At 31.6% G+C, this 25,805-nt stretch overlaps 4 protein-coding genes across 6 annotated transcripts; all 4 read right to left on the reverse strand.

The window, feature by feature from the left end:
- LOC137806125 (putative GEM-like protein 8) lies at positions 1-3,167 on the reverse strand. The gene is made up of 4 exons (XM_068606085.1): positions 2,937-3,167; positions 2,765-2,842; positions 1,685-1,959; positions 1-407 (listed from the first exon to the last, which is right to left on the reverse strand). The coding sequence occupies exons 1-4, from the start codon at positions 3,061-3,063 to the stop codon at positions 162-164; spliced, it is 726 nt and encodes a 241-aa protein (XP_068462186.1). The 5' UTR covers positions 3,064-3,167; the 3' UTR covers positions 1-161.
- Positions 3,168-7,959: 4,792 nt separating this feature from the next.
- LOC137805731 (uncharacterized) lies at positions 7,960-9,389 on the reverse strand. Its single transcript, XM_068605664.1, has one exon. The coding sequence runs from the start codon at positions 9,370-9,372 to the stop codon at positions 8,104-8,106; it is 1,269 nt and encodes a 422-aa protein (XP_068461765.1). The 5' UTR covers positions 9,373-9,389; the 3' UTR covers positions 7,960-8,103.
- Positions 9,390-11,458: 2,069 nt separating this feature from the next.
- Positions 11,459-13,228, reverse strand: LOC137805732 (GDSL esterase/lipase At2g30220-like). Its single transcript, XM_068605665.1, has 3 exons — positions 12,561-13,228; positions 11,914-12,172; positions 11,459-11,720 (listed from the first exon to the last, which is right to left on the reverse strand). The coding sequence occupies exons 1-3, from the start codon at positions 13,215-13,217 to the stop codon at positions 11,515-11,517; spliced, it is 1,122 nt and encodes a 373-aa protein (XP_068461766.1). The 5' UTR covers positions 13,218-13,228; the 3' UTR covers positions 11,459-11,514.
- A 2,042-nt stretch (positions 13,229-15,270) lies between these two features.
- Positions 15,271-25,241, reverse strand: LOC137806126 (transcription factor SRM1-like). 3 transcript variants are annotated; one of them, XM_068606087.1, is made up of 4 exons: positions 25,124-25,204; positions 24,689-24,856; positions 22,835-23,558; positions 15,271-16,089 (listed from the first exon to the last, which is right to left on the reverse strand). In XM_068606087.1, exons 3-4 carry the CDS (start codon positions 23,218-23,220, stop codon positions 15,585-15,587), a joined length of 891 nt encoding a protein of 296 aa, XP_068462188.1. In that variant the 5' UTR covers positions 23,221-23,558; positions 24,689-24,856; positions 25,124-25,204; the 3' UTR covers positions 15,271-15,584. The 3 variants fall into 3 exon arrangements, with proteins under 3 accessions (XP_068462188.1, XP_068462187.1, XP_068462189.1); XM_068606086.1 differs by lacking the exon at positions 24,689-24,856 and having other exon boundaries at positions 25,124-25,241; XM_068606088.1 differs by lacking the exons at positions 24,689-24,856; positions 25,124-25,204 and adding an exon at positions 23,717-23,745.
- Positions 25,242-25,805: the final 564 nt, after the last annotated feature.

Here is a 25,805-nt window from a genome sequence, read left to right on the forward strand (position 1 = left end):
TTTGTCATCATACGAAAAATATTATTATTTAAAAGAAAAAAAATACAATAAAATTGTGAAGAATTAGACAAAAACCTATATATTAACAAAAATAATACATAGATAGATTATACCTATTCATAAAGTTCCTCTTTCTATAGCAATGTATTTCAGTTAAAGTCTTATATTTGAATGTGTTGGCATGAAGATATATTCAAACTAAGGGTTGTGTCCTTAGCCACAATGGGGGTTGCTTTAGCTTGAGAAATGGCCTGGTGAAGATAGGTGATAGTTTTCTGGTATTTTAAGAAACCCATAAACCAAAACTCAAAATTATCTTCTGTAAATATCTCCAAGTACTTCTCTGTTGGTTTCTCAACATTTATACTTGCCTTCACGTACTTAATCCTCTTTAGGGGAATTGAAACCTGTCACAATTCGGATGTAAATAATTAATGTCAAAATAACTAATAAGGAAACTTAGAACAAGTGAGATTTAGAAGCACGATAATAATGTTATTTTTAAAGGTGGTGTGATTGATGTTTTAGAAACGTTTACTCTTGTTTAGTTGAAGGTTTGATCGTGGGTTATCTCAAATACATTTTATCTTTTTTTTTTCTTATTTTAACTGATGTTTTGATCCATTGGTTTGTATGAGGTTAATTTTTTGACGGTTTTTTTTTTCTTTTTATAGTATTGATCTATTTCTTTTTCGTTTTGTGTGTATTTACATGATTTCTATTTTCTGTTGGTAGGTGTTTGGTTTTATTAGGGGATACTAAGAATTTTCTTTTTTGTTTTTTATAAGAATTGAATTATCCTTAAATTGATTCTTTTGTTATATTATATCTTTAATTATTGCTACTGAAAATTGAGTTCTATAGGTTTTGATTCTCCAAATTTAAAATTAAATTATGTTAATTATTCAAATTTTGGAAAAAAATATTCATCCCTTAAACTTACAGTTTAGAAACTAAAAGCGTATAAAAAAGTTCGTTCATCTAAAGACTCTAAAAATGTATTCCTTAAAATAGATACTAATATTAAAGAACCAAAACCTAATTCATCTCAAACTTACTAAAAAGTAATTAAATATATATTTTCTAATATATTAATTGCTATCACCTAATCACCATCCAAAAATCATACGTGAATGTTTATCTAATAAAGTTGTTAAGGTTGTGTAATACTCTTGAATCGGTTAATTTAGAGTTTGGGAGGAATATTTGAATTGTGGTGGTTAGTGAGATTTGGTGTCATAAGAAAAAAAATATTTTTTAAATGTTGTTGAAAAAATAAATTATTTTAAAGGTGGAGTGTTTAATTACTCTGAGATCTTTTCTTTGGCTCAATTGAATGTTTGGTCTTGGATTACTTCTAAATTTCCCTCTACTTATTTCTCTTGTTCTGAATGGTGTCTTGATTCTCTAACCTGTCTTTTTTCATTTTTAGTTTGTATGTGGTTGTTGTTTGACAGGATTAGATGTGTAGTTGTCTGAAAGATGTTGTGTTATATGGTTGTTGGTATATTGTATATGGGTTGGATCACTCCTGAAGTGGTTCATATATATATATTATTTGTTGCTGATAAAAAAAAGTGACATCTAATAATAAAATTATAAAAATTATAAATATGATATTATGAAAAGAAAGATAAAGAGAAATATAGAGATTTTTTATTAGGTGTTTAAAAATAAATACTACCTTATAACGGACCCTACACATGTGGCCTTTGCTAGAAAAGACTTTGATTGATCTCTCACTGCAAAAGGAAACCTTGTCTGTGGAAATGAAGAAGAGACCTGCTAAAGGACCTGATGTGGTTGACAGATAGCACTGTGAAGCTTTCAACATTTTCTCCCCTTTTCTCACACTGAACAAATGCTTGAAAACCTTCTTCATTCCACCAACTTGAAGAATTTCAGCACCCACACTCAACTTCCCCATAACAGTCTCACTTATAGTTGCCCCTAGTCTCACTGAAATTTCATCAATGTTTTAAACATTCAATGAATCAATACACATATATTTTTTATTAAAATAAATAAATAAATGTGAACTAGATGTTACAACCTTATATGTCGAAAAAGAAAAACTCAACCTATCTCTAGCAATATCAAAACCTCTTACGAATAATGAATGAAATTCCTACAAACACCCAAAAAAAACTACAAAGGAACAAACCAAAAATCAAAACGTCAGTAAAAAAAAAAAGAAGTGAGATACTTTAGAACTAACTCATGACTAAACCTTCAATTGAACAAGAATAAACATTTTAGAAACATCAATAATACCACCTTTAAAAATGACATTGTTCCTATATTTCCAAATCTCACTTACTCCAGCAATCCAAATTGCTCCCCAAACATCATTAACATATTTAAATAGTCTACTCATCTTAAACGGTAAAAAATGATAACATGAGTTATTGTGATCCACCGACGTCACTACAAGCCAAGCATAACACTAACTTCAAACCACCCCATACAAACTACACAAAAAAAACTTTTGGCCACAATCACACGCATTTTCAAATTGATCTTGGTAACAATCTTATTTGACAAACTCTCCAACGAGTCACTTGATTGATTAATATATATATATATATATATATATTAATCAATCAGTATACATATATATGATTTGAAGAAAATTAAGTCAAATTTCTTGGGTGAATTCTCTCTCTCATGTGTTAGATGACAACAATAAAACTCGAATCTAACACTTTGTGTAAACTGCAACCTTGTAGAGCATGCACATGTCTGCAAGAATTAGTATACTCACCATGTTCTCGTACTTCTTGTGAGAAGCTATCGACCTTCCTTCCAATAACAAGCTTGTTTATAATAGAATATATTCTACCTGAAACATTGAATCTCCAAGAGTTTATCAAATCCATAACATTTAGTAACATTTAACGTTGTACGTGGGTTAAGAAAAAGAAGGTTTTACGTACTGTGCTTTGATGCTGTGGTTGACAATTGACCTTCATTGGCAGAGTCAGGTAAGTATCTGCGGAATGAGTTGGTAAGTTGATCATAGATAACTAAGCTGAGTGGTGTTCCAACAAGTGTGGTGTTCATGGCTAATTCCGAAGGAATGAATCTATGTTTGGTTGATTTGATTAGTCACTTGATTCAATTAAGAAGGGCTATTTAAAGATTAATATTTTCACCTTTTTCTTTGGTTATTCTTAGGTCATCAACTATGGATACAACTGGCATGGCACCTTCATGATAGTATAAAAGCCATATGCTACAGAAAGATTCAATGACATCTTTTAATACCTATAATTTTTTAAAGTAGTTTTGCTTTTGAAATTTAGAGAGAGATTATGTACCTTAATGAGCAAGCTTCCATTGTGCTTCATCAATTGACCCATATATTTAAGGAATATATATATATATATATTACATTTTTTAAGTAATTAGTTTTTTATTTCCATGCATATTGTCAAACCCTAAGATTTGCCACAAGCTGTAGAGTTTACAATCTTTTGGGACACAAAAAGAGAAACAACTCATTCGTGATCAGCTTTGTTTTTATATGATTAAACTAGCAGCTAAATTCTAGTAAGAATGTGAATTTTGTGGGGTATGAAGTCAGAAGCAATTTGGTTGAGCTGATTAGACACCATATTAGTGAGTGGACTTAATCACTGTTTCCCTTTATAATTTCTATTTAAAGAGATCATTGAAATTGTAATTGGTGTTCAACCGGACAAAATGAAAACCTAATAGTTGTATGTGTAGATGTAGGTTGCAGTTGACGATCGAACCACGTTAAATCTTGTGTTGTTTATTTTTTTCAGTTGATTTGTGATTATGTGTGTTGCTTCCGCATGCGTTTTTCCCATCATGGACAAAAAATAATAAAAATAAATTTAACTATTTTAGGAATAATCCAACTAGTATATAACAAGAGTTTTAAACTCGATGTGCCCAAATAGGTTACCAAAAGACATTACAAAAAAGTCACCATCCCAACAATAGACAAATTCAAAATGTTGCATTAAACATTCACTACTAAAAAAATAATTAGTTACTATATTCACTAAATTAGATATTATTTTAGAAACTATAAAAAATTTTGATTTCTAAATTAGTTTCTATTATTGAAAAATAGTTTCTAAATTGATATCTAATTAACTACCAAGGTTTTAACTTCCAATTATTTAGATTCTAAATTTGGTAACAAAACATTGATAGCTAATTAGATACCAATTTAGAAACTATTGAAAAACAATAGAAACTAATTTAGAAACCAATAATTTTTTGTAGTCTTTAAAATGGTATCTAATTTAGTCACTACAACAACTAATTATTTTTAATTTATAAAATTAATTTTTATTTAATATTTTTTTTTATGATAAAAGTACTAATCAGAATTTTCAAACCTTCCAAACACACAGGATATTGTATGCTAGTAGTACTCTACTTTAACTACATGATTGGATTTCTTTTGTTTTGTAGAAATTTCTAAAACATTTTATTTTGACTATCTTTTATTAAAGTATTAATTAAACTAATGAAGAAAAAGTGCAACTATTATCTTATACACTTTTTTAATTACTCTTTGCTTAATAGGGTTGTTAGATTTCAACGGTTTATAAATGTGATGATGTTGCATGATCCAAGCTTTTCCAGCTGGAATTTAAAAACTTTTTTACGCTACCGTTCTTTAAATTCTAACGATAAGATAAGAAAAAGTAATGATAAAATGCTCTTTATTAGAGTGCACAACTTATTACAACTTTATTTCATCACCCTTTATATAAAACATTTTTTAATGAGTATATGTTACTGTATTTATAATTTCGTTTATTGTAATATGATATATTTGTCTCAAACTTTATTTAGGAAGGGATCATAAATTTAGAGTTCATCACTCATTTAATCAATTTTTCTAAATAAATATTAAGACAATAAACAAAAGGAGATATCTTTAATAATAATTTGGTAGCCAATAGTATAAGAGAATTTGACATTATTTTTACCTTAACCTTTGTTTGGAAATGAAAATTTAAATATATTAAATTTGAATTACTTTAATTTTAAATTATTTAGAATCTAAATAATTGGTAGTTAAAACTTTGATAGCTAATTAGATACCAATTTAAAAACTATTTATCAATAATAAAAACTAATTTATAAATCAATAATTTTTTAATCTTTAAAATATTTTGCAACTAATTTATAAATTAATAATTTTTTAATCTCTAAAATATTTTGCTCGTTGTAGTGTTATCTAAACAACTTTTTAGCCTTAGAAATATTTTCTAAGTCAATTAGGGAATCAAAAGCGTGGTATATTCAAAATTAGAGAAAAAAAACAAACAAAAAATTTAAAGAAATCGAATTGAAATTCCAAGAGATTAAACACATTTTATCCAAATTTTTAGAGGGGCTAAACACTTAAAAAAAAAGGCACAAACTTTCAAAAATAAGAGAATAAAATGAACTATTGATCGATGAAAGTTAAGTTTTAATATTACAAAGTGGACTTTAAGCTTAACTCAACCCCATAAAACCAGTTCATGAAATTGAGGTTTGCACCCACTTATATACAACGAAAGGCTCTAATCTCTAGTCGATGTGGGATCTCCAACATTTAGTTTATGGATTAAAACATGTTTCATTAGGTAGTTAGATAATTATGCAGAGTTTGATGAGTTCAATAGGAAGTTTTTATTTTTTTTCTATATGGTGTATTGTAATAGATATGTAAACTAGTGAAAAATATTTTGGTATTTGTTTCTAATTCATTTTTTTTATTGATAGAAAAAATTATTAAAACACGTTGACTTATAAAAAAAAGCAAATTACCATAAAATTTTGTTGTATTATTTTATTATTTTTTCTGATTAAAAAAAAGTTACCTTGCTTTTTCTTTCTCATGAGAGAATGAGCTGTCTAAAGAAGATAAAGTATTCCTCTTTTGAAGAAATTGAGTATTTTGTTTTTTGGTGATAAAGAAATTATGAATAGCATAATATAAGCACCAAAAGCATTGCATTTTAAAAGAAAGGGGAAGAATGTATATAAGATATAACACATGTTTTTTTTCCTCCTTTGTTACCTTTTTGCCTTTCTACTTTAGAGAATGCCATGATTCATAATCTAATTCATTTCAATTGCCTTCTACTACTAATAATATTTGAATTTGTATGTGAATTTGTTAACTATTTGAACATCACTTGGCATGTATGTTAATTTGTTTTCAATTTTTTTGAGATCCTACATCGACTAGAGATTAGAGTCTTTCATTGTATATAGGTGGGTGCAAACCTCAAACTCATGAGCCGGTTTTATGGGGTTGAGTTAGATTTAAAGTCCACTTCGTAATATAGTAGCAGAACCATTTCGAGCCTATCCTAACGAGTATTGGAGATCCCACATCAACTAGAGATTAGAGTCTTTCATTGTATATAAGTGGGTGCAAACCTCAACCTCATGAGCTGGTTTTATGGGGTTAAGTTAAGCTTAAAGTTCACTTTGTAATAATTTTTTTTACTTTCAAGAAAGGTGTTGGTGGCATGGGGTGATATGATTGGATATTATTCACACCAAATCCAACCATTTGAAAGAGGGATTCCTTTTATTCTTTCACTTTTAGCCATTTTTTTCATTAAGAAATACCCTTTTCAAAAATTGTTTATTGTTACGTAGATTTATATAAAAAGTTGTCATTATAATTAGAAAAATACTCTTTTATGACGTAAAAATATGTCTCAACATTTAAAAATCATCCCAAAAAATATTGTGACCAAATAACGTGAGGTATCAAAAAATATTTGTAAAAGAAATACTTTGTCATAGATAGTAAGTCTAAAATCATTCTCACAAATATATATTTTTTATAAAAAAAAAATAGCTATTAGTCATAAATTTAAGTGAAATAGAAGATATTATAAGCAAAAGGAATATATTCCTTAGAATGGATAACCAACACTTTAAATTAGGATGTTTGGTATATTATTTAATGCAAGTTTATATCTCTTCTAAGAGAGATGCAAAACAATGATTGCTTGGAATGAAAATCATGTGTTTGTCACTCAAAGTGACAATCACGCACTATAAACTTAGTTAAATCATTGTAAGAAAATTTTTAAAGTTGTGTCCCATATATTGAGTATTTGAAATTTTGAGTAAGATATGTTTTTATACTCGCTTGATTATCTAGTTCATTACTTAAAGATATCACACTCATTATATGTGGTTATGTGTGAAAAATATTGCTTAAGTGTGAAAATTGAGTCAAGTTGATCTACAAATGCATAATTCCGAAGGAGAAAATATTCAAGAAAAGACGTTGTAGTTTAGGTATGGAGATATGCAATATACATACTACAAATGATGTATGATTCTTATAATCTTGACGTAATGTACCTCCATAATTATGTATCTTGATATACATGTTTGAAGGTATATTTTATAGGATGTGTTGTAAATATGATATATCATGTTTATGGGTTGGAGCACCCCAAGGGCTCCATTTTATTAATTTATTATTACTGATTAAAAACAAAAACTTAAGCAAGTTGTAGATTCTAGTAACACACACTAGGCCAAACACAATGTCATTAGTGTTTCAGGTGACATCAATTGTCCAGTGACAGATGTTAGGTGGGTCAAGTCACAATCAAATCATGACACTTGGGCTACTATAATCTTAAGTAGAAAGATTTTCACCCTGACTATCAACTATAAATTTTGGTCAAGTGGTAGACGCTTAATCCAAGAATCGGTATTAGAGTAAAGGTCATGAGTTTGATTCTCAATAGGAAAATTGTTTAAGAAAAGATTGTTGTAGGTGACATGAATTATCTTGTGATGGAAGCCAGATGAGCCAAGTTACAAATCATAGATCAACAATTAGATGGGTGAGGCAATTCGTAGTGAAACTTATCTCCACTTACATGTTCATGTTATATCCTAATGGTGATTTGTTTTCATTTTCAAATACAGTAAAAAAAATCTAACAAAATTTCACATTTCATATGAACAAAACTTGCTCTTCCTCATTTCATATCATAAGCTTTAATGTGGAATTCCCTGGATCTGGTAATCAATCTGTTACTCAGAAAAAACAACTTGTGAAAATTTCTGCATAACTTTCATTGTTCACTGCCTAGCACTTCCCCTAGAAAGAACAGAAAAATTGAAGCGTTCTTTGGAAGCATCCCAATGAAGACCAACTACATCATTGAACCTTAAGTCCCTTCTCTTCACAAAATCATGGACCCAATTAGCCGTCAAAACATGAGACCGTGAGTTTTTGGTGAGAACCAGATTGTGGCTGGTGTTGGTGTCCACATCCCAAATGCTCACATCAATTCCTTTTTCAATAGCATCAGCAGAAACAGCTTTCATCACAGGTGACAAAAATTTCCTTCCGTTCTTTTCTGGTATAAGGAGCCACTGCTTTAGATCGTGCCTTTGTAGATCCTTCTGTATTTCCCAATGCTCTTGCTTTGGTGCTGATTCTTCTGCCACATTCTTCTGCTGCTCCTCTGTTGCAAACTGTTCTGTCACATTCTGCTGCTGCTGCTCCTCTGTTGCAAATTCTTCTGCCACACTATTCTCCTCCATGAGAATATTCTGCATTGTGATTTCCAAATCTTCTGAACCATTCTGATGTTTAATGATAATGTTCTCCACTTCCATGAAACCTTTCTGCAGCATGTCAATAAGTTCTAGGCCATTCTGGTGTTCCCCCAGAATATTCTGGTCTTCCATCAGAACAATCTTCATTTCCATCAGAATATTCTGCACTGTCATGCCATCCAAATATTCTTGGAAACCCTGCTCTTCCAGGGTTGCAATTTCTTTTTGAAAATTTTGCAGGTCCGGGATCAGAAATTGTTCTGCCACACAATGTGGTGGAGCAAGCTGCTCATCAATGGTTAAGATATGTTCCTCAACATTCAGCTGCTCCATGGTTAAGACAGGGCATTTATCATTGTGTTGATCCATGTGAAGAGTTTGCTGCTGCTGCTCTGGCTCCAAGGTTGTTGTTAAATATCCTTGATCATTCTGCTGCTGCTCCATGGTTTCGGAATTTCCTTGACCATTATGCTTCTCCATTATTCTGTTCACCCTCTCCATGGCTATCAAATTTTCACGAACATTCCCCTCCTCCATGAGAATATTCTGCAGCTTCACGTATTCCAAATATTGCAGGGCGTTCTGCCTTTCAATGATACTCTCCTGCTGTTCTGTGACAATGTTCTGCAGTTTCATGCTATCCAAATCTTCTTGGTTATTCTGCTCTTGCAAGATATCAACATGTTCTTGCATGGTATCACTGTACACATCTATGGTTTCCAAATTTTCCTCAACATTCAGATGCTCCGTGGTTTCAACTTGTTTTTCAACATTCTGCAGCTCCATGTGGCTGTGCTGCGAGTTTCCTCTTCCCTATAAATTATGCAAAAGCTATTAACGAGATGTGAGATTATTAACATTGAAACAATAATAGCTTTTTTCATTTTCAGCAAGAACGTGTTAAAGAATCCTATTCTTTTAGAAGGAGAATACACATTGCATGCAACAGCCAGAGAAAGAAAAATTAGAATGATTGATCAAGACATGTAAAATTGGATAGTAGAAAGAGAGTGATAAGAAGAAAAAGAAAGTAAAGATAAATGCAGATACACCCCATTATAGGTAAGTTGGATACTAGAAAGAGAGTGATTAGAAGAAAAAGAAAACAAAGAAAAGTGATGAAACTAGAAAGGTATTAAGAAAATACCATGAAGAAGAAAAGGGTTCATCACTTTCTTCCAGAGATTCATTGGTATGTTGGTACTGGTTAAGAAGAATCAGTGGCCACCTTCTTCCAGAGATTCCTTTTTCTTTCTGTCACTTTGATCAGAATATGACAGAATGAACGTGATGGCATGAGTTGACTTGCATGGTTACTATATATAACCTTTAACTGAATAACTTTTAATCATTGCAGTAATTCCAACTGCTAACTATAACTGTTATAACCGTAGCAGTGGTCATGCATGCATGCTAACTACATAAGAGCATGTGGGTTTTTCAGTTCAATTTTCTACTTCCATCATTACACTGCTTGAGAAATCTGATATAAATCAGGGCTATGTTATAACAACATCTCTGTTTGAAGGATATAGGTTGCTTCATTCTCATCTCCAAGTGCATATTAGTGGCATGCACTCTCTTTGTAACCACTTTCATTTCATTTACTACTAATACTAATGTGAAATGTTGTTGAAATTTTATCAAATTTAAGATAATAGACTTAATTTGTACCTATTAATGAATTATGAAAAATGTTTTCTAAAATGGGTAAAACACCTCTTTCAATTAGAAAAGTGAGAATCACACGAGAATGAAGTTTGTAATGTACTTAGTTATGGATCATAGTGGGATGAATGTTCGTCGCTTTAGTGAAGTATATGAAAATGGAGTTTATGAGTTCTTGTCATTTACTCGACGAAAGTGTTGGTGGTGATAAGGTGACCTTAGGTGGTGATTTTTTCACTTGAAAAAAAAATCATCTCAACAAAAAGTTTTGAAGATATAAAGATATTACAAAATAAAAAATTAACATATTCAAGTATCGAGGATAGATTTAGAAAAAATATATAAAAGAATTGAAGATGAAGAACTAAACAAGAACAAGTCAAGCAATTCAAGTTATTCAAGTGATATTGCTAAAATTACAAAAGTTACAATGAGTGTCTAGTGAGAGTCTAATATAAGAGCATCTAGTCTTTTGCGTATGTTAAACCATTGTTATTATTCACATTGTGAAGTTATACCCTTGTCTGTTTTCTTTATACTCTCTTTGAGAGTTTTTCTTGTTTTTTTTAAAGTTTTTAATCTCAAGGAAAAGTTAAGAACGTCTAGTCTAGTGAACTATAAATACTCGTTCTAACCTAGAGAACATAAAATACTCAATATAACTTGAAGATGTGAGAATACTTGTGTAATTGATTAGTGAAAATTCTTAAAAAGACTAGATATAGTTCGAGATTAACTTTTAATTTTAACACAAATTTAGGAAATAAAACAATTTTTTAATCACATTCAAAGTATTCACCCTAAAGAAGAAGCAAGTACCTCTTTTTTATATGTTTCTCTCTTTTTCTTTATATTAATTCCTTAAGACACTACAATACTGAGGTATCGACTTAGTTCGGATATAAAAGTTTTTCAAAATAATCTTTTATATAAAATGTCATAGGAATGCCAAACAAATTTCAATATGTTATAATGCTTCGATATATATGAATGTTTTTTTTCTAGTTGGCATTTGTTGAAAACTTGACATCAAGCAAATTATAGTATGTAAGTTGTAAAATAACCTTACTTAAATCAATTTTGTGAAATTAGACTAAACGTAAATATATATATATATATATGTAGAATCTTTATCTCCATTTGAGCTCACTTTCAAGGAATAAATATATACGGAATTTAAACAGTAAACTAAATAAACACATAATTCAAATTTGTTTTTATTTATTTATTTCTCTATCCAAAATAACCACGTATCACATTCTATATATCCCAATCAAATTGGAACTTGGGCAGAACTTCCATTTTTATGTATTTGGCAATATATTTGTAGACAACTTCCGTTGGATGAACACTGTCCCAGAATACATACTTTGAAGGATCATCACATGTTGAACTCAATTCATTGCACAATGGACTCACTTCAAACAACCCACTTCCACAACACCCTTTATTCGTCTCCTTCAAACCTGAATTGTTAAATGTCAAAACACTGAATTATAAATATGTGTGATGACATATGATTCTTGTTATCTCAGATGTCAGTTTAGTTGAGATGTCAAGTTACATAACGATGTATAACATGAAAGTTTATATATAAAAAAAAATATTACTTCACAATTTTTCTTTACTAAAAGGTATAACATAGTCCGTAATACTTACCATATTTTTGTGGGTGATTGATAAGGTTGATCAATGTGTCATATATATCTGCATAAACAACTTTGCTTTGTGGAAGCATTGCTTCTATTTTAAGCAATAGCCGTGCCAATTTTCGATTGTATTGCTTTGCATCTGAATTCTCATCCTCTACACATTTCCTATCTTTCAAACTCAATGACTTTGTTATTTGAATAGGTATGCAGCCAATGCAAGGAAGCCCAGAAACAGCAAATTTTCTGCATCCAAGATCGTATAGTTCCTACAATTTTTTCACAAAGTACAGCATGTGTTATTTTAGACTGAAAGTTTTTTTTTTATCACCAAGAAAAAATGTAAAGCACTTCAAAGGTAGTCCAACCCTTATACAGGACATAACACAACAAAACACACCGAACTCATTCCATATTTCCAAAACCTTACAAAACTATGAAAAAAACGAATAATAAAACTAGAAAAAAAAAACCTTACAAAAACTCACTTAATCGAAAACATACAAGTCAGGCCAGAGAGTCAATGCACCACTCAGAATAAAAAAAACGAGCAGAAATAAATTTAGATGTTATTCAAAACCAAACCTTTAATTAAAGCAAGGTAAACATTTTCGAATGATCAAATCGTAAATGATATGGTTAAAAAATTTAGACTACCTTAATGAATATTTGAAGCCTATTCAGCACGAAATCTTGGTATTCATCAATGTTGAACTCCAATTTTCTAGTGGAAATGTCATAAAAGTTGAGGAGAAAGTCATTGGTTCCTGCACTGATAATAACAAGAGAATCTCTGAGTATCTGTTTAGCTTCATGTTCTCCTGCAATGCCCTTGAGTCTTGCTGCATAAACTTTGAAGTATTCAATCTGTTGGGACATTGCTATGGCAGCTGTTAAAGCAGTGGTGAAATCATCAAAACCTGATCCCCCAGATGCAAAGCTAACTCCTGTTAGAAGATCTTCATCTGATAGGTTTGGTTGAAGGAAAGGAGGAACAGTGTCTTTGAGGTTCAGCATTGAGGCAATGAAGTCAGGAACCAGTTTTCCATTAGAAAACCTACCAGTAGGAACATGGCCAGGGAAATCCTTACCATAAGGAAAATGGTTTCCCTTGGCCAAAGTTTCAATGTAGTTGTTGTTGCCTGTGTCTACTGTTGAATCCCCAAAGACTAGAATGGATGAGAATTTGGGTCTTGTCAAGCCATTGCCAAGGCTTGCAGCAGCAAAAATGGTGCAAAGGTGGATCAAAGTGATAGAGTAGGAAGCATAATAAGCCATTACTGTAACTTTTTTTGTGGTAGATAAGAGTTTCATATATAGTGAATGTAAGAAGAAAGTTGTTAATTATTTGGACTTTAAATTTGTGTGTTGCAAGTGATCTGAATCCAAGAAATCCAAACGTGAGAATGATGCCAAGACAGCTATTTTAGGTAAGTGAAAACAACATCAATGAATTGAGCTAAGTTTTTGAATATAAGCTTTTAAATAGAAACACTCTCCACAAATTTAAATTAACTTGTATACACTATGTAGAAAAAGAAAGAAGAAAATCATTAAATAAAAATTAATTTAAAAAAAAATAATTAGTTATTATATTAACTAAATTATATATTATTTTAGAAACTAAAAAAATTATTAATAAAATTTATAATTTTGTTTCTAAATTCATATCTAATTAGATATTGAGATTTTAGCAACTAACTCTAGAATCTTAAGTAATAATTAGTAGCTAAAATCATAATAGTTAATTACATACCAATTTTACCATAAAATAAAACACTACAAGAAAATCATGAAATAAAAATTAGACGCAAAAAATAATTAGTTGTTATAGTGACTAAATTATAAATCATTTTAGAAACTAAAAAAAATGGTTTCTAAATTAGTTTCAATTATTGTTAAATAGTTTCTAAATTGATATCTAATTAGTTAACCAGGTTTTAACTACCAATTATTTAGATTCTAAATTTGGTAACAAAAATCTTGGTAGCTAATTAGATACCAATTTAGAAACCATTTAAAAATAATAAAAACTAATTTAGATATAACAAAAAAAAATTTAGTCTCTAAAATGGTCTATAATTTAGTCACTACAACTAATTATTTTTTGTTTCTAAAATTAGTTTCTATTTCATGATTTTCTTGTAGTAAAATTGTATGTTTTTTAAAGTACCAAACAATTTACATTGGTATTATAAAATTTTTGAATGGATGAAAAATTAGGACATTGTTTGTATGGCATTTTTTTCATTTAAAAAAGACTCAATAAAAAATCTACTTTTTTCTTAAAATTTCTCCTTGAACCAATTAAACCTTCCGAAGAAGCAAAAGTAGATGTAGAGTTTATATACTTAGCTGCTAATCTCGATCATGGGAGTTTCATTTGTCCAATCTTATTAATTACATTACAAGAAAATTATTAAATAAATACTAATTTTAAAAATAAAAATAATTAGTCATTATATTAATTAAATAGATATTATTAAGTAATTTTTAGTATTAATAAATAATTTTTAAATTAATATATAATTAGTTATCCAAATTTTAACTCAACTTTAAAATCTAATTATACCAATTTTAGAATATAATTAGTTGATAGCTAAAATTTTAATACAAACAATATCTTAATTTTTCATCCATTCAAAAGTGAAACAATAGAGGCATCATTCAAATTTTGCTTTTCCCTTTTTTGTGCTACACAAGTCAAATATTGCCCTTCGATTGCCACTTTTTCAGTTGAAAGTTAAGTGCCAATCACGGATCACTTATAAAACTCTAACCAACCTTTTGAAAAGTTGTCTTCTACTTTTGATTTTTGGTTGTTTTGAAAATAAGAAAGCATTTGGTTGAAGTTAATTTTTTTCTAATCAATTCCTACTATTATTAAATTTTGTTTGCTGGGAAACAAGTATTACTGAGACCATTTTATATAACTTGATATCTCAGCTATGCTGACAACTCAAGTAACAACAATCATCTGTCAGAAAAAAATCATGGGAAACAAGTATTACTGAAACCATTTTATGTAACTTATATCTCAACTATGCTGACAATTCAAGTAATAATCATTTGTCAGAAAAAAGTCCTATCAAAACTTCAGGTTACTGGATTTAGAGTCCAATATCCTCATCACTAGACCATAGGACCTTTACTCCAATTGTAATAACTTTACACGTGAAATTAAGGTAGATCATTGATGATTGAACATTTTATACTTCCTACAAGTTTGATATCTGTGTAAGTTTTTGGGATAAGAATTACAAGTTTTGTTCTGTTCTTTCTATAAGCATTGAACCATTCCGAAATGCTCCGTTTTATTTAATTTATTCTTCGTTGATAAAAAAAATTCCTGCAAAAACCAAGAGAATGCAACAATAATTTACACTTGAAATCCATAGAACCTTCCTCTGTAGCACGGTTTAACAATAGCAATCAAATGTCTGCAAAACAACCGTACTTTTATGCTGTTCTATGTCAAGGCTGTCAAGCATTCCATGGCAGCCTATGCGAATACATTCAATTGCTTCCTCAGATGGCTTATTTGAAAGGACTGATTATGCCTATAACCCATTGTTGCATATAATAAGCAAAAAGCAATTGTCTTGAAAAGAATTACATCAACTGCAGAAGCCACCACTAGTTTCTTCTTGCTTTTGTACATTAAGGCCTCTTAGCAGCAACTCACCTGTGAGGAGCAGATGTATGTGGCATGGCATACGTCACCGGGATCACATTTACTGGTGCACCAGGCACAACTGCACCGGCAACTGGGGCCCTGACGCCGTATGCCATGTGTGCAGGTGAAGGAAGGTTCACCGGGGTGCCGACAGCAGATACCAAGGGTCCTCCTACAGGTTGTCCAATGGTAGGAGCAGCATATATTCCAACTCCTGGCACCCCGGTTGAGGCCGGGGTGCCTTGTTTGGTTGCTTTGGCAGTAGAATTGGCAGCAGAACCATTTGTCTGACCAGTAATTGGTCCTTGTGGAGCTAAAACATCACCATTGTTAACGCTGGTGATATCATGTATGCTGGATCGCCTTCTATCTTTGTTCATCGAGTTTAATCGAATGAAGTACTTTTGGGCATGGCTTGCAACTTGTGTAGGTGTTCTTGTCACCACAAAGTTTCTAGATATGCTTCTCCAGTCACCTTTCCCATACTTTTCCAAGCCCAGAAGAAATAACCTGTTCAAACAATTTGAAATATTAAAACAAAATCAAGCTTAATAAGTAGCATGTATCTGAGATCAAAAAAAGAGAACCCTTCAATAACAGTATCCATAAACTGTAAAATTCACACACCATGCAATCACTGATCCTCAGATTGTAATTCCTAACTGAAGAAATCCAAAGAAAATCAACAGTTAGCTTAGACTATTCTACAAGGTAGAGGTACCATCAGTAACAGCTTTGCTGCTTACTTAAGCTAACTAGTTAAGTGTAACAAATGCCCTTCTGTAAACTAGTTATCCCAGGTAACACATGCACCATTACAAGTTCTCTAGGTTTCAGAAGAAACCTCAAGCCACAATGATAGATAGCACAACAGGTAACCTCCATGCTCAATCTGACAGAAACTGGATAAAAGAGAAAAGTGTTTCTAATGACTAAAAAAGTTCAAATAATTCGCAGGATTTTTGAGGCATGGATTCTCCCACAACAATTTGATTTCCCTCACAAATCACAAGATAAAATCTTCCTTCAACCCCTTTTATTATGTCAGCCCCCAACTAACTATAATTATTCTATGTAACTATGGGGGCTAGGCTACCTATAAAAAATTTGTTACAACACCTAAGAATCTTTTACTATTTTTTCTATGTGCTATATTTTTAAAACCAATTTGATCTCTGAATTTTTTTAAAAAAGTACATAACAATCTTACAAATTTGTTTCAATGTCAATACCATCATTTGTCATTTTAACCCTCAAAACGAATCAGCAATTCTTTCGCTCATTCTTCCACTTTGAGTTAATAATTACTTGTAGGTTGTCCAGAGTAAAATTCAGTAGACTTCTCATAATCTTGGTTTTAATATGAATTTATAAGTCAGTCACTGCATTATGTATGGAGACTCTGAAGTAAAAATACTTTCCTGTGTCTGCACTCTATCTCGTTTTCGGTCCAATCTAATCCATTAAATGATAACACACATAAATATTATATCCTCTTTCATGAAAGCTATATTCAAACTACAGAGTAATGACAAATTCGGTCCAGGAATATGCAGTTACTTCAAATTACCAACATTACAGACCAGTGATGAGAAATCTTGTTAGGAATTATTTGTAATCTTTCTTACTAGAGGAAATCTACAATAATCTATTCATAAAGTATCCAATTGGATTCACTTTCTCTAGCAGACAAGAATAAGTTACTTAATTGCATAACTTATTGATATGAGAAGATGATTTGGTTGTTGCCCAATTTCTTCTTTTACTTCAAAAGAATAACAAATCCAAAATTTGATTCCGAACGAGGCAATTGTTGAGAGGGAGATTCTTACAAGTTACATCAATTGAATCATGATTGAGGTTAAGTGGACCAAGTTACTATAGAATTTAGTAGAGCAACTCTAAGAGGGATATTATTATGGGTTGCATCAATTATCCCATGACGAAAGTCAGATAGACCAAGTCACAATTAAATTCTAGCACTTAGCATATTATACTCTTAAGTAGAAAGAGTTGTAGCCTAACTGTTTGATATAGCTTTTTTCATAATCATAATGTTATCATCATCAAAGTCATTTCGTCTTTATCACTAGGGATGTCAAATGATATGAAACAAAATCTCTTTAGTTAGCCCTCCGTTTAAGGAGGAGAAAACATTTGAAGTGGAGGAGCTCTCCTTCATGTCACTATCATATTTGTCTTCACAAGATGCTCGAAATCTAAGAGATGAAGTCACCACAAATGGGACTGAACCAACCTATATTAAGAAATATTAAAGAACAACCCACTTTGACTTTCGATTAAAAAGAGTTGTCTAACTCAGAGGTGAGCATCTCTAAAGATTATAGTGAAGAAGTGTTACTAAGAATTTAATAATTTCATTAAGAAAGGGAAAAAAATCACATGTTAAATATCTTCTTTCTCAATATGTCTGCGTTGATGTTACTAGGGTTAAAGATCACCTGTTAAATATCCTATTTCTCAGTATTTCTCAATCTCTCTTAGAAACATCAAAGTTTTATTGTTTCCAATGATGTCACATAAATCCCTACCGTGGTCGAAGAATCCATGAAAGAGATGAATGCATTAGAAAGAAACTCTACATAGGAGACAACAAGGTTACTGTAGGGTGTAGATGGGATAAAAGACTGATATAAAGCCAAATTGGTTGCAAAGTGATATACTCAAACTTACGGGATGGACTATGAAAAGACAGTTGGTCCAGTAGCAAAAATTCCCTTAGTTTGAGTTGTTCTTGCTCAGGCAACTCATTTTGCTTGGCATTTACACCACTTGGATGTGAAAAATGCCTTCTTTCATGGAGCTTTAGAAGAAGTGTACATGGAGATTCCTCCAAGATCTGAAACTCGTTGTGGAAGGAATAAGATGTGTCTCCTAAAGAAGGTTTTATATGGTCTTAAGCAATCTCCAAGAGCATGGTTTAGGATATTTACAAAAGAAATGGTATCCTTAAGATACAAGCAAAACCAAGGAGATCGTACTTTATTCATAGAGCACTGCGTTACAAATAAACTCACTATATGTTGGTCTACGTGAATGACATGATTATTGTAAAAGATGATGAAACAATGACATTAGAGGTTGAAAGAAAAAGTTGGCAACCCAACTTGAAATGAAAGACCTAGAAAAACTCAAGTATTTCCTTGGATTAGAGGTTGTTTATTTCAAAAAGGAGATTTTCATCTCCCAAAGAAAATATGTACTTAATATCCTCAAAGAAGCAAGTAAGCTAGGATGTAGAACCTCAGGAGTGCCCATTGAAGAGAATCACAAAATAGGAAGTAAAGAAAGTTCTCTGGTAGAAAGACTAAATATCAGATATTGGTAATAAAACTTATTTATCTTATCGCATACGAGATGAGGTATTACTTATGCAATTAGAGTGTTAAGTCAGTTTATCCAAGAGAAAAACAAAAGCAAACAGTTGACAAAATTCTTCTGTACTTGAAGTCAAGTCCAAGAAAGAGGCTACTATTCAAAAAAGAAAATAATTTGACCTTGAAGATATAAACTACTACAAACCATACAAGTTATGTTACTAACGAAAATCTACCTCTAGGTATTGTATGTTTCTTGGAGGAAGTCTGGTAACCAATAGAAGCAAAAAAATATATCTTGTACTACTGCACAAACTGAATTTTGAGTCCTTGCTCAGGGTGTGTATGAAGGACTCTTAATGAAACTCATACTAGATGACCTTAAAATAAATATTGACATCCCTATGCAATTATACTGTGATAATAAGTCAACCATGAGCATTGCCCATAACGAGAACAACATGATAGGACCAAACATTGAAATTAACAAGCATTTCATCAAATATAATAATGACATTGGTCTTGTTGTTACAAGCCATATTCCTACAAAACTTCAACTAGCAAACATTTCTAGTAAGAGGCTTCCTTAGGACTGATTTTAGGATCTTGTAGACAAGTTGGGAATTATTGATATTCATTTACTAACTTGAAGGAGAGTGTTGTAAATACCAGATTATTAAAATAGAAGTATTCTCTCAATATCTCCATAGTGATTAGGAGAAAATATCATTAGAATCTCTTAATCATTTCAGCGTATTTTTATTTCCTTATTTTAAAGAGTGTGATTCTTGTCAATAAAATAGTTTTTCATTACATAGTTCAAGTTGGTATTAGAGTCTATCATAACAAGATTTGTGGAGTCTATCGTGTCATCCTCTATTAGACTGGTGTTAGATCACTCACAAATATTTAGTTCCATGTTCGAGTAGGTATGTTGAAGATCTCATATCGACTATAGATATGAATTATGCTATATAAGTGAATGCAAACCTCACCTAAAAAGTCGGTTTTGTATGATTGAGTTAGCCATTAATCCACTTCCTAAGAGATCTTAACCCTAATCCGCAAATCTGATCCAATGTGGAATAGGCTTAACAGGTCAAGGTGACCTAACTCACTCCCAGGTTCCCAAATTACAATTTGTTTTTCCTTCAACAGTCCATGTCATTCTCTATTTTGTCCACAATAAGTGCATGAAACCACAATATATGGCCATGGATTTTCCATTTTTCATTGAGGCTTTGACTACAAGGAATTGCATCGAAATTCAGATAAGTTAGAAACTAAGTTACCAATTTACCATATAGCATAGTTATCAATATCAAATAGCAACACAGCAAGATGGCCATTAACGTGATATTTTCTAAATTTTATATAATTTATACTACATAAAAATAAATGACAGAGGTTAAGTACTCAAAATTCATTATATATTCATAATTAACAAGGAAAAGTTGTCTTAAGAGAAACATACAAGTAAATAATGACTACAGTAGAAAAGGGTTAGAAAAAGAACCAAGGTGGCCATAATGTTGGCTGCAAACAGAGACAGAATGCAGCAGAAGAGATTGCTAGAAAAAGGCAGGAGAAAATAATGTCTTTGACAACAGTGGACAGGTGTCCTTCAGAATTGAGAAAATAGTGACTGTATTTTGAGACAGAAGGTGAGAATCGGGAAAGCAGCTTTAGACCTGAAAAGGGAGTAAAATTCGCACTTCTACCCCAAAATCAAATAGTTGAAGAGGGACAAAAAGTGGTTTTCAATTCCAATTGTCATAGTGCCACTATAGCATGCAATTTCCCACAATTTCACCATTTATTTCAACTACAACAATCATGAAAAGAAAAACGTCACGTGATAGCTTTCTGGAATCAGCAAAGGACTATACAGGTCACTAATACATGCTATTGATAATAATAGCATGTGGGTAGCCCAATTTCTTTTTTGTTTTAAATGTATTGTCTTAGGAAAGACTTGAGACAATATTTTTTAATTTTTTCTATTTCAGAGAAATCTGCAACACAACACAGTATATTTGAGGTTAACTGGTCTACCTAAATTTCTATGGTCAATTTATTCTTTCTACAAGTAAACATCTCAAAATCATAAAAATATAACCTAAAGATACTGAACAATACCTTGAAACGAAATTATGAAATGGTACTACAGAAGAATGATCCAGTCCAGTACGAACAAAATCTCAATATAACACTTTCCAAGCTATAGCAAAACTGAGTCCTAACAGAACCCTAATCCATATATACACAATTCCTTGTCATTTATGGATGCAAAATACTATTTGCATTGGTGATTGAACAAGACAAGGATAAAAGTGTTCATTTTTTTGCAGTTAAAAGATCTGGTACTGTTAGATGCTCTAACTTAGTTATTTGGCTGTTCATGGAACCAAAAGATTAACCTTCAATCCAGACCACAACTATTAAAGTGAAGATTGTAGGAGCATCTCCACAAAAGGTGTAACATGTAAGCTTCTTCCTATAATTGTATTTACTATAGTAAGATGAAACCGTAATTCCTTGAAGTCATTATCAACTACTAACTGTTATGAGCACAACAAATTGACATGACCCAAACATGAGCACAAAGTATATCAATCAAGCAAGAAATAAGAACCAAATAACATAAATCAGTACATCAGCAAAGATCTACTTACATAGAACATTCTTAAGTGCAAATCATATATTTGCACTTCTATAGATTTTAAGTCTTCAAAAATGTTGCACTGAAGATTAAAATAACTAAACTCTCATTCAAATACAGTTTAGGTTCTTTGTCCTGGTTAAGGAAAGTGTAGAATTGAAAAAACAAAAGAATAACGTATTTGGAAATTGAAAGGTCGACTAGTGGTTATTATAACACAATGAACACAACAGAACAAACGCACTAATGAGGCATAATTACTCTAAATTGTCTTTAAAAACTGTATTCCAGCAAACTACGGAAAATGAACTGTTATGAACACAACAGAACAAACGCATTAATGAGGCATAATTACTCTAAATTGTCATTTAAAAACTGTATTCCAGCAAACTCCGGAAAATGAACTGTTATGAAAGTATTCCAGCAAACAAGTGTATATTATAAATAAATATAGACAATAAGAACAATAAACCAAATGGAAGCAACCAATGCTGTTAAAATCACAAACTAGTTCATTAACTGTATCCCCATGATCTTAAGATCCTGCAGCCCTGTCCCGGTCTGAATTGCATCTGAAATCACCAATAGGCAAAATCATAGTGAAATTGCAAGATTGTGCCAGTATTAATCCTGAAGTTGGAGGATTTTCGGTTGTAGGTTGCACAAATCAGGATTTTAAACCCATTTTTGGGCCCTAAGTTTATCTTCCCAAAACAGACCCACATCTCATCCAAGCATTTTGCAGGTCACAGAAGATTACATTTTGTTTTATCCACACCATCTGTTTTGCTTGCCGTCCTACCCCATCTCTAGGACCCTCTATTTTGCTGTCTGGCTGATTCCCTGAACATCTCAGCACATCTTCCCCATCTTTGGGGCTGGGGCTGGTTTAGTATTTTGGTGTACTGGGTCAAAATTTGGTATGCTTCCCAATTTTTTTTCCTATTTTATCTTTGTATATTGTCAGTATAATTTTACATTTTCAGTGAAATCTTGGTGAAATCTTGCAGTCCTATGTTTTATGATCTTTTAGGTGCATAAGCACACTGTGACTAGAATATATCTTAATGTTCAGATTGCATACGATTGTATACAGAGTCCAGTACACAACTAGATAAAACTTGAACTAATAACAAAAGCATGTGTTTAAAGATAATAAAGTTGAGATGAAAAGAATAACCATTTAAATGTAACCTATACTAGAATTAGCAGCATGTAGGATTTTCCAAAAATATATAATTAATAGTGAACTTGCCTGTGTTCATCCTCTGTCCAAGCAATCCCCTTCCGTCTTTCTTGATCTGATCTTGAAGCCTTAGTTCCATGATTAGACTCACTGTTGTAATTCCCAAGACCACTGCCCTTTTTGCCTGCTCCTTCATCACTAGCATGGCTTGTTGAGCCCTCTGAAGAAGAATTATAAGATGGTAAAGGCACACAACCAGATTCAATCTGGCTAACATCTTCAACCAAGAGTTCATAATGCTGTTTGATTTCTTCTATAGTCTTCCCTGGCACGTCAGCTGCAATCTTCTCCCATCGATCCGAGGCATCCTCCGGATGAGTTGCCAAGGCATTTTCAAATGCTTTATCCTGCTCTCTGCTCCACTCAGAGCTACTATCCACTTCATCCACAGTCATCTAGTCTTGTCTGAAGCAAATACTGAATTTGATTCCAAGGAGAAGAAAGGTTTCTACCCACCTAACTGGTCTAAATCTTGGTCAAGGCCTTCTTATATTATATACCACAAACTCTGGTCTTCTCTATGGTGAGTACCACAAATTTAACCTTGCCGGCACGCTATAAACTTAGGGAGCAGATATGTTGGACTACAAGAAGCAGCCTGGTGTGCAGAAAATTGCAGGAAGCTGAAATAAGCTCAATACCAACAGAATCCCAAAAATCTTATGAGGTATGTGAAATTTCAAAGGTGAATTGCTTCAAAATTGGGAGAATCCGACACTTGTGTATTTCTGACCTGGTTGATGAATGAAAGGGCAAATAAGGTTCGGTTAGGAAATGAAAAATATCTCAGTCTGACAACCATAAAATCATAGGTGCAGTACATGCCAGTTTAAGAGAAGTGAAATCTACAAAATTAATGTGAAGGCTAGTCAATGAAACCAAGGTAATTACCAGCTAGGATTTCAGATTGAGAAAAAGACCTTTCAGAAACAAACAAAAGAAGGAAGGATAGATAAGACTACAAGGGAAAGCAAAGGACATTCAAAATTGCTATTTTCCATTCAATAAAAAACACTTCAATTTACCATAGGCCTACTGATAACAACTGTTTTAACAGCACAGGTCCACAAAACTTTCACCCACAAGTATAGCTACTGTAAAACTCATTTTCACTGAACACCCTCAGCATCGGCTATGTAACAGATAGTAATTAGCAGTAACTAACTAGGCATCAAGATCTCAGAATAAGTCAGACATGTAGGGTTAAAATCTCATAAAGTTAAAAAGTGTGTAAGGATATAAACACTGATTATCAATTTGGTTTGAAGTCTTTTTCTCAGATTGGAAGTTAATAAAACCACCTTGCACTCAAATACAAAATCCAATAAATATTCTTAATCTCAACAGTTTTGATCTAACAACTTAATAGAAGCAAGAAAATCAATCCTACTAACATCCAATGAATTACTCTCCACTATAAGAGTTCAATGAACTAACAACTAATCTCCACTTTAAAATAATGTAAGCAGAGTTTCATAAAAAAACAAAAGAGAAGAAAAAACAAAACAAAAAATGGATGCACAAAGTCACACGCACTGTCAAGCTTCTGACACATTAACCAACCAACAATAAAAAGATTTCTTTAACGGCACCTAACATTTTACATTCACGGCCAAGTAAAACCTAAGTCCGAGATGTGACCGTAAAGGAGAAATTCACCCACCAATTCTTTTTCCAAAAACACATAGAAAACTTATCATAATACTACATTTGCAACTAACTTAATTTCAGCCTGAAGAAAATAAAATAAATTTCACAATCAATGTGATAAGGACAGATAAGAACAACCTAAAACAGATAATAAATTCAGGTTTAAGTAAAAACCCTAGCATGTGGTGAAAATTTCAAGGGTAGAACTCACACCCAAATCATAAATGACATTGATGGTTGTCTTGAAAACCTACACACAGATGCAGGATGGGTCAATTTGGTCCCATCCCAACAACTGCTTTGCTACAAATAAGACAGCTGGGGTTGAAAAAGCCACAACCAAAGTTGCGAACCACAGGAATCTGCAGTGCCCATTAATATCTGACAAATAATACAACATCAAGAGAGAGAGAAACTTAAAAGCCAAAGTTCTGGAGAGAGAAAGAGGGACAAAATTCAAAAATAAGAAAAAAGTGAAAAAAGTTCAATTTTTACACAAATTGATCAGACCCAAATGAAAAATAATATTAAAAATGGTGATGTGAGTGTGCCCAGATGAAATCAAGAGGTAATGGCAGAAGATTGTTCAAAAGTTGTGATGTGGGGTGTGATGATTTGTGCGCAATCGTGAAATAATGAAGTTATGACCTTTTTCTTTGTTGTGCAATGCTGCAATCTTTGTAGCTGCTGGCTTTCTTTCAGTTCTGAGGGACTGTAACACACAGCCACATGAGTCAAATAATGTTGTCTGGCATATATACTGCACTGTACAACTGACATGTCCCTCTCCACCTCTTATTTTGTTCCCTGCTTCAAAATTAAATTCAATTTTTTTTTAAATAATTTGAATATATATTTTAATTTATGTTCCTAAAACATTTACAAATTTTCTTTATCTCGAATACATCTTTTTTTTTTCTTGAAATTTGATCCTAAATATTTATTATTTTGTATTTGTTCTATACCATAACCTTATATATATTTACATAATATATCATGAAAAAATATTAATAAAAAACTAAAAAATTAAGGAAAAAATTTAAAACTATTTTAAGAGTTGGATTAATATAACCATAGAGACAAAATATAAAAATATTATTTTCAGAAATTAAATATAAAATTTATAAACATTTCAATAACTTTCAAAAGTAAAGAAACAATCTATTAGGAACAAAAATAAAATTTAGTTTTTCAATGACTAAAAATATATTTTAGAATTAAACTTTTCTTTTATAACATTTTAGCCTTAGATTTAAATGTGTTTTTCTCTTCAAATAGTGTTGAATTTTTATTAGTCTTTACTATTAAATGTAAGAATTGAAAATGGATA

This window comes from Phaseolus vulgaris, chromosome 3, assembly GCF_000499845.2.
Source record: "Phaseolus vulgaris cultivar G19833 chromosome 3, P. vulgaris v2.0, whole genome shotgun sequence".
NCBI lineage: Eukaryota > Viridiplantae > Streptophyta > Magnoliopsida > Fabales > Fabaceae > Phaseolus > Phaseolus vulgaris.

Excerpts from the sequence above, each read along its gene's own strand:
- LOC137806125 (XM_068606085.1), bottom strand. The coding sequence starts at position 3,063 with ATGAACACCACACTTGTTGGAACACCACTCAGCTTAGTTATCTATGAT. Across the intron at positions 2,843-2,936 it reads AACCACAGCATCAAAGCACA|GTAGAATATATTCTATTATA; the intron begins GTACGTAAAACC and ends TCAATGTTTCAG. Across the intron at positions 408-1,684 it reads TGTGTAGGGTCCGTTATAAG|GTTTCAATTCCCCTAAAGAG; the intron begins GTAGTATTTATT and ends GAATTGTGACAG.
- LOC137805731 (XM_068605664.1), bottom strand. The coding sequence starts at position 9,372 with ATGGAGCTGCAGAATGTTGAAAAACAAGTTGAAACCACGGAGCATCTG.
- LOC137805732 (XM_068605665.1), bottom strand. The coding sequence starts at position 13,217 with ATGAAACTCTTATCTACCACAAAAAAAGTTACAGTAATGGCTTATTAT. Across the intron at positions 12,173-12,560 it reads GGCTTCAAATATTCATTAAG|GAACTATACGATCTTGGATG; the intron begins GTAGTCTAAATT and ends AAAAAATTGTAG. Across the intron at positions 11,721-11,913 it reads CAATCACCCACAAAAATATG|GTTTGAAGGAGACGAATAAA; the intron begins GTAAGTATTACG and ends TTAACAATTCAG.
- LOC137806126 (XM_068606086.1), bottom strand. The coding sequence starts at position 23,220 with ATGACTGTGGATGAAGTGGATAGTAGCTCTGAGTGGAGCAGAGAGCAG. Across the intron at positions 16,090-22,834 it reads TGGACAGAGGATGAACACAG|GTTATTTCTTCTGGGCTTGG; the intron begins GCAAGTTCACTA and ends TTGTTTGAACAG.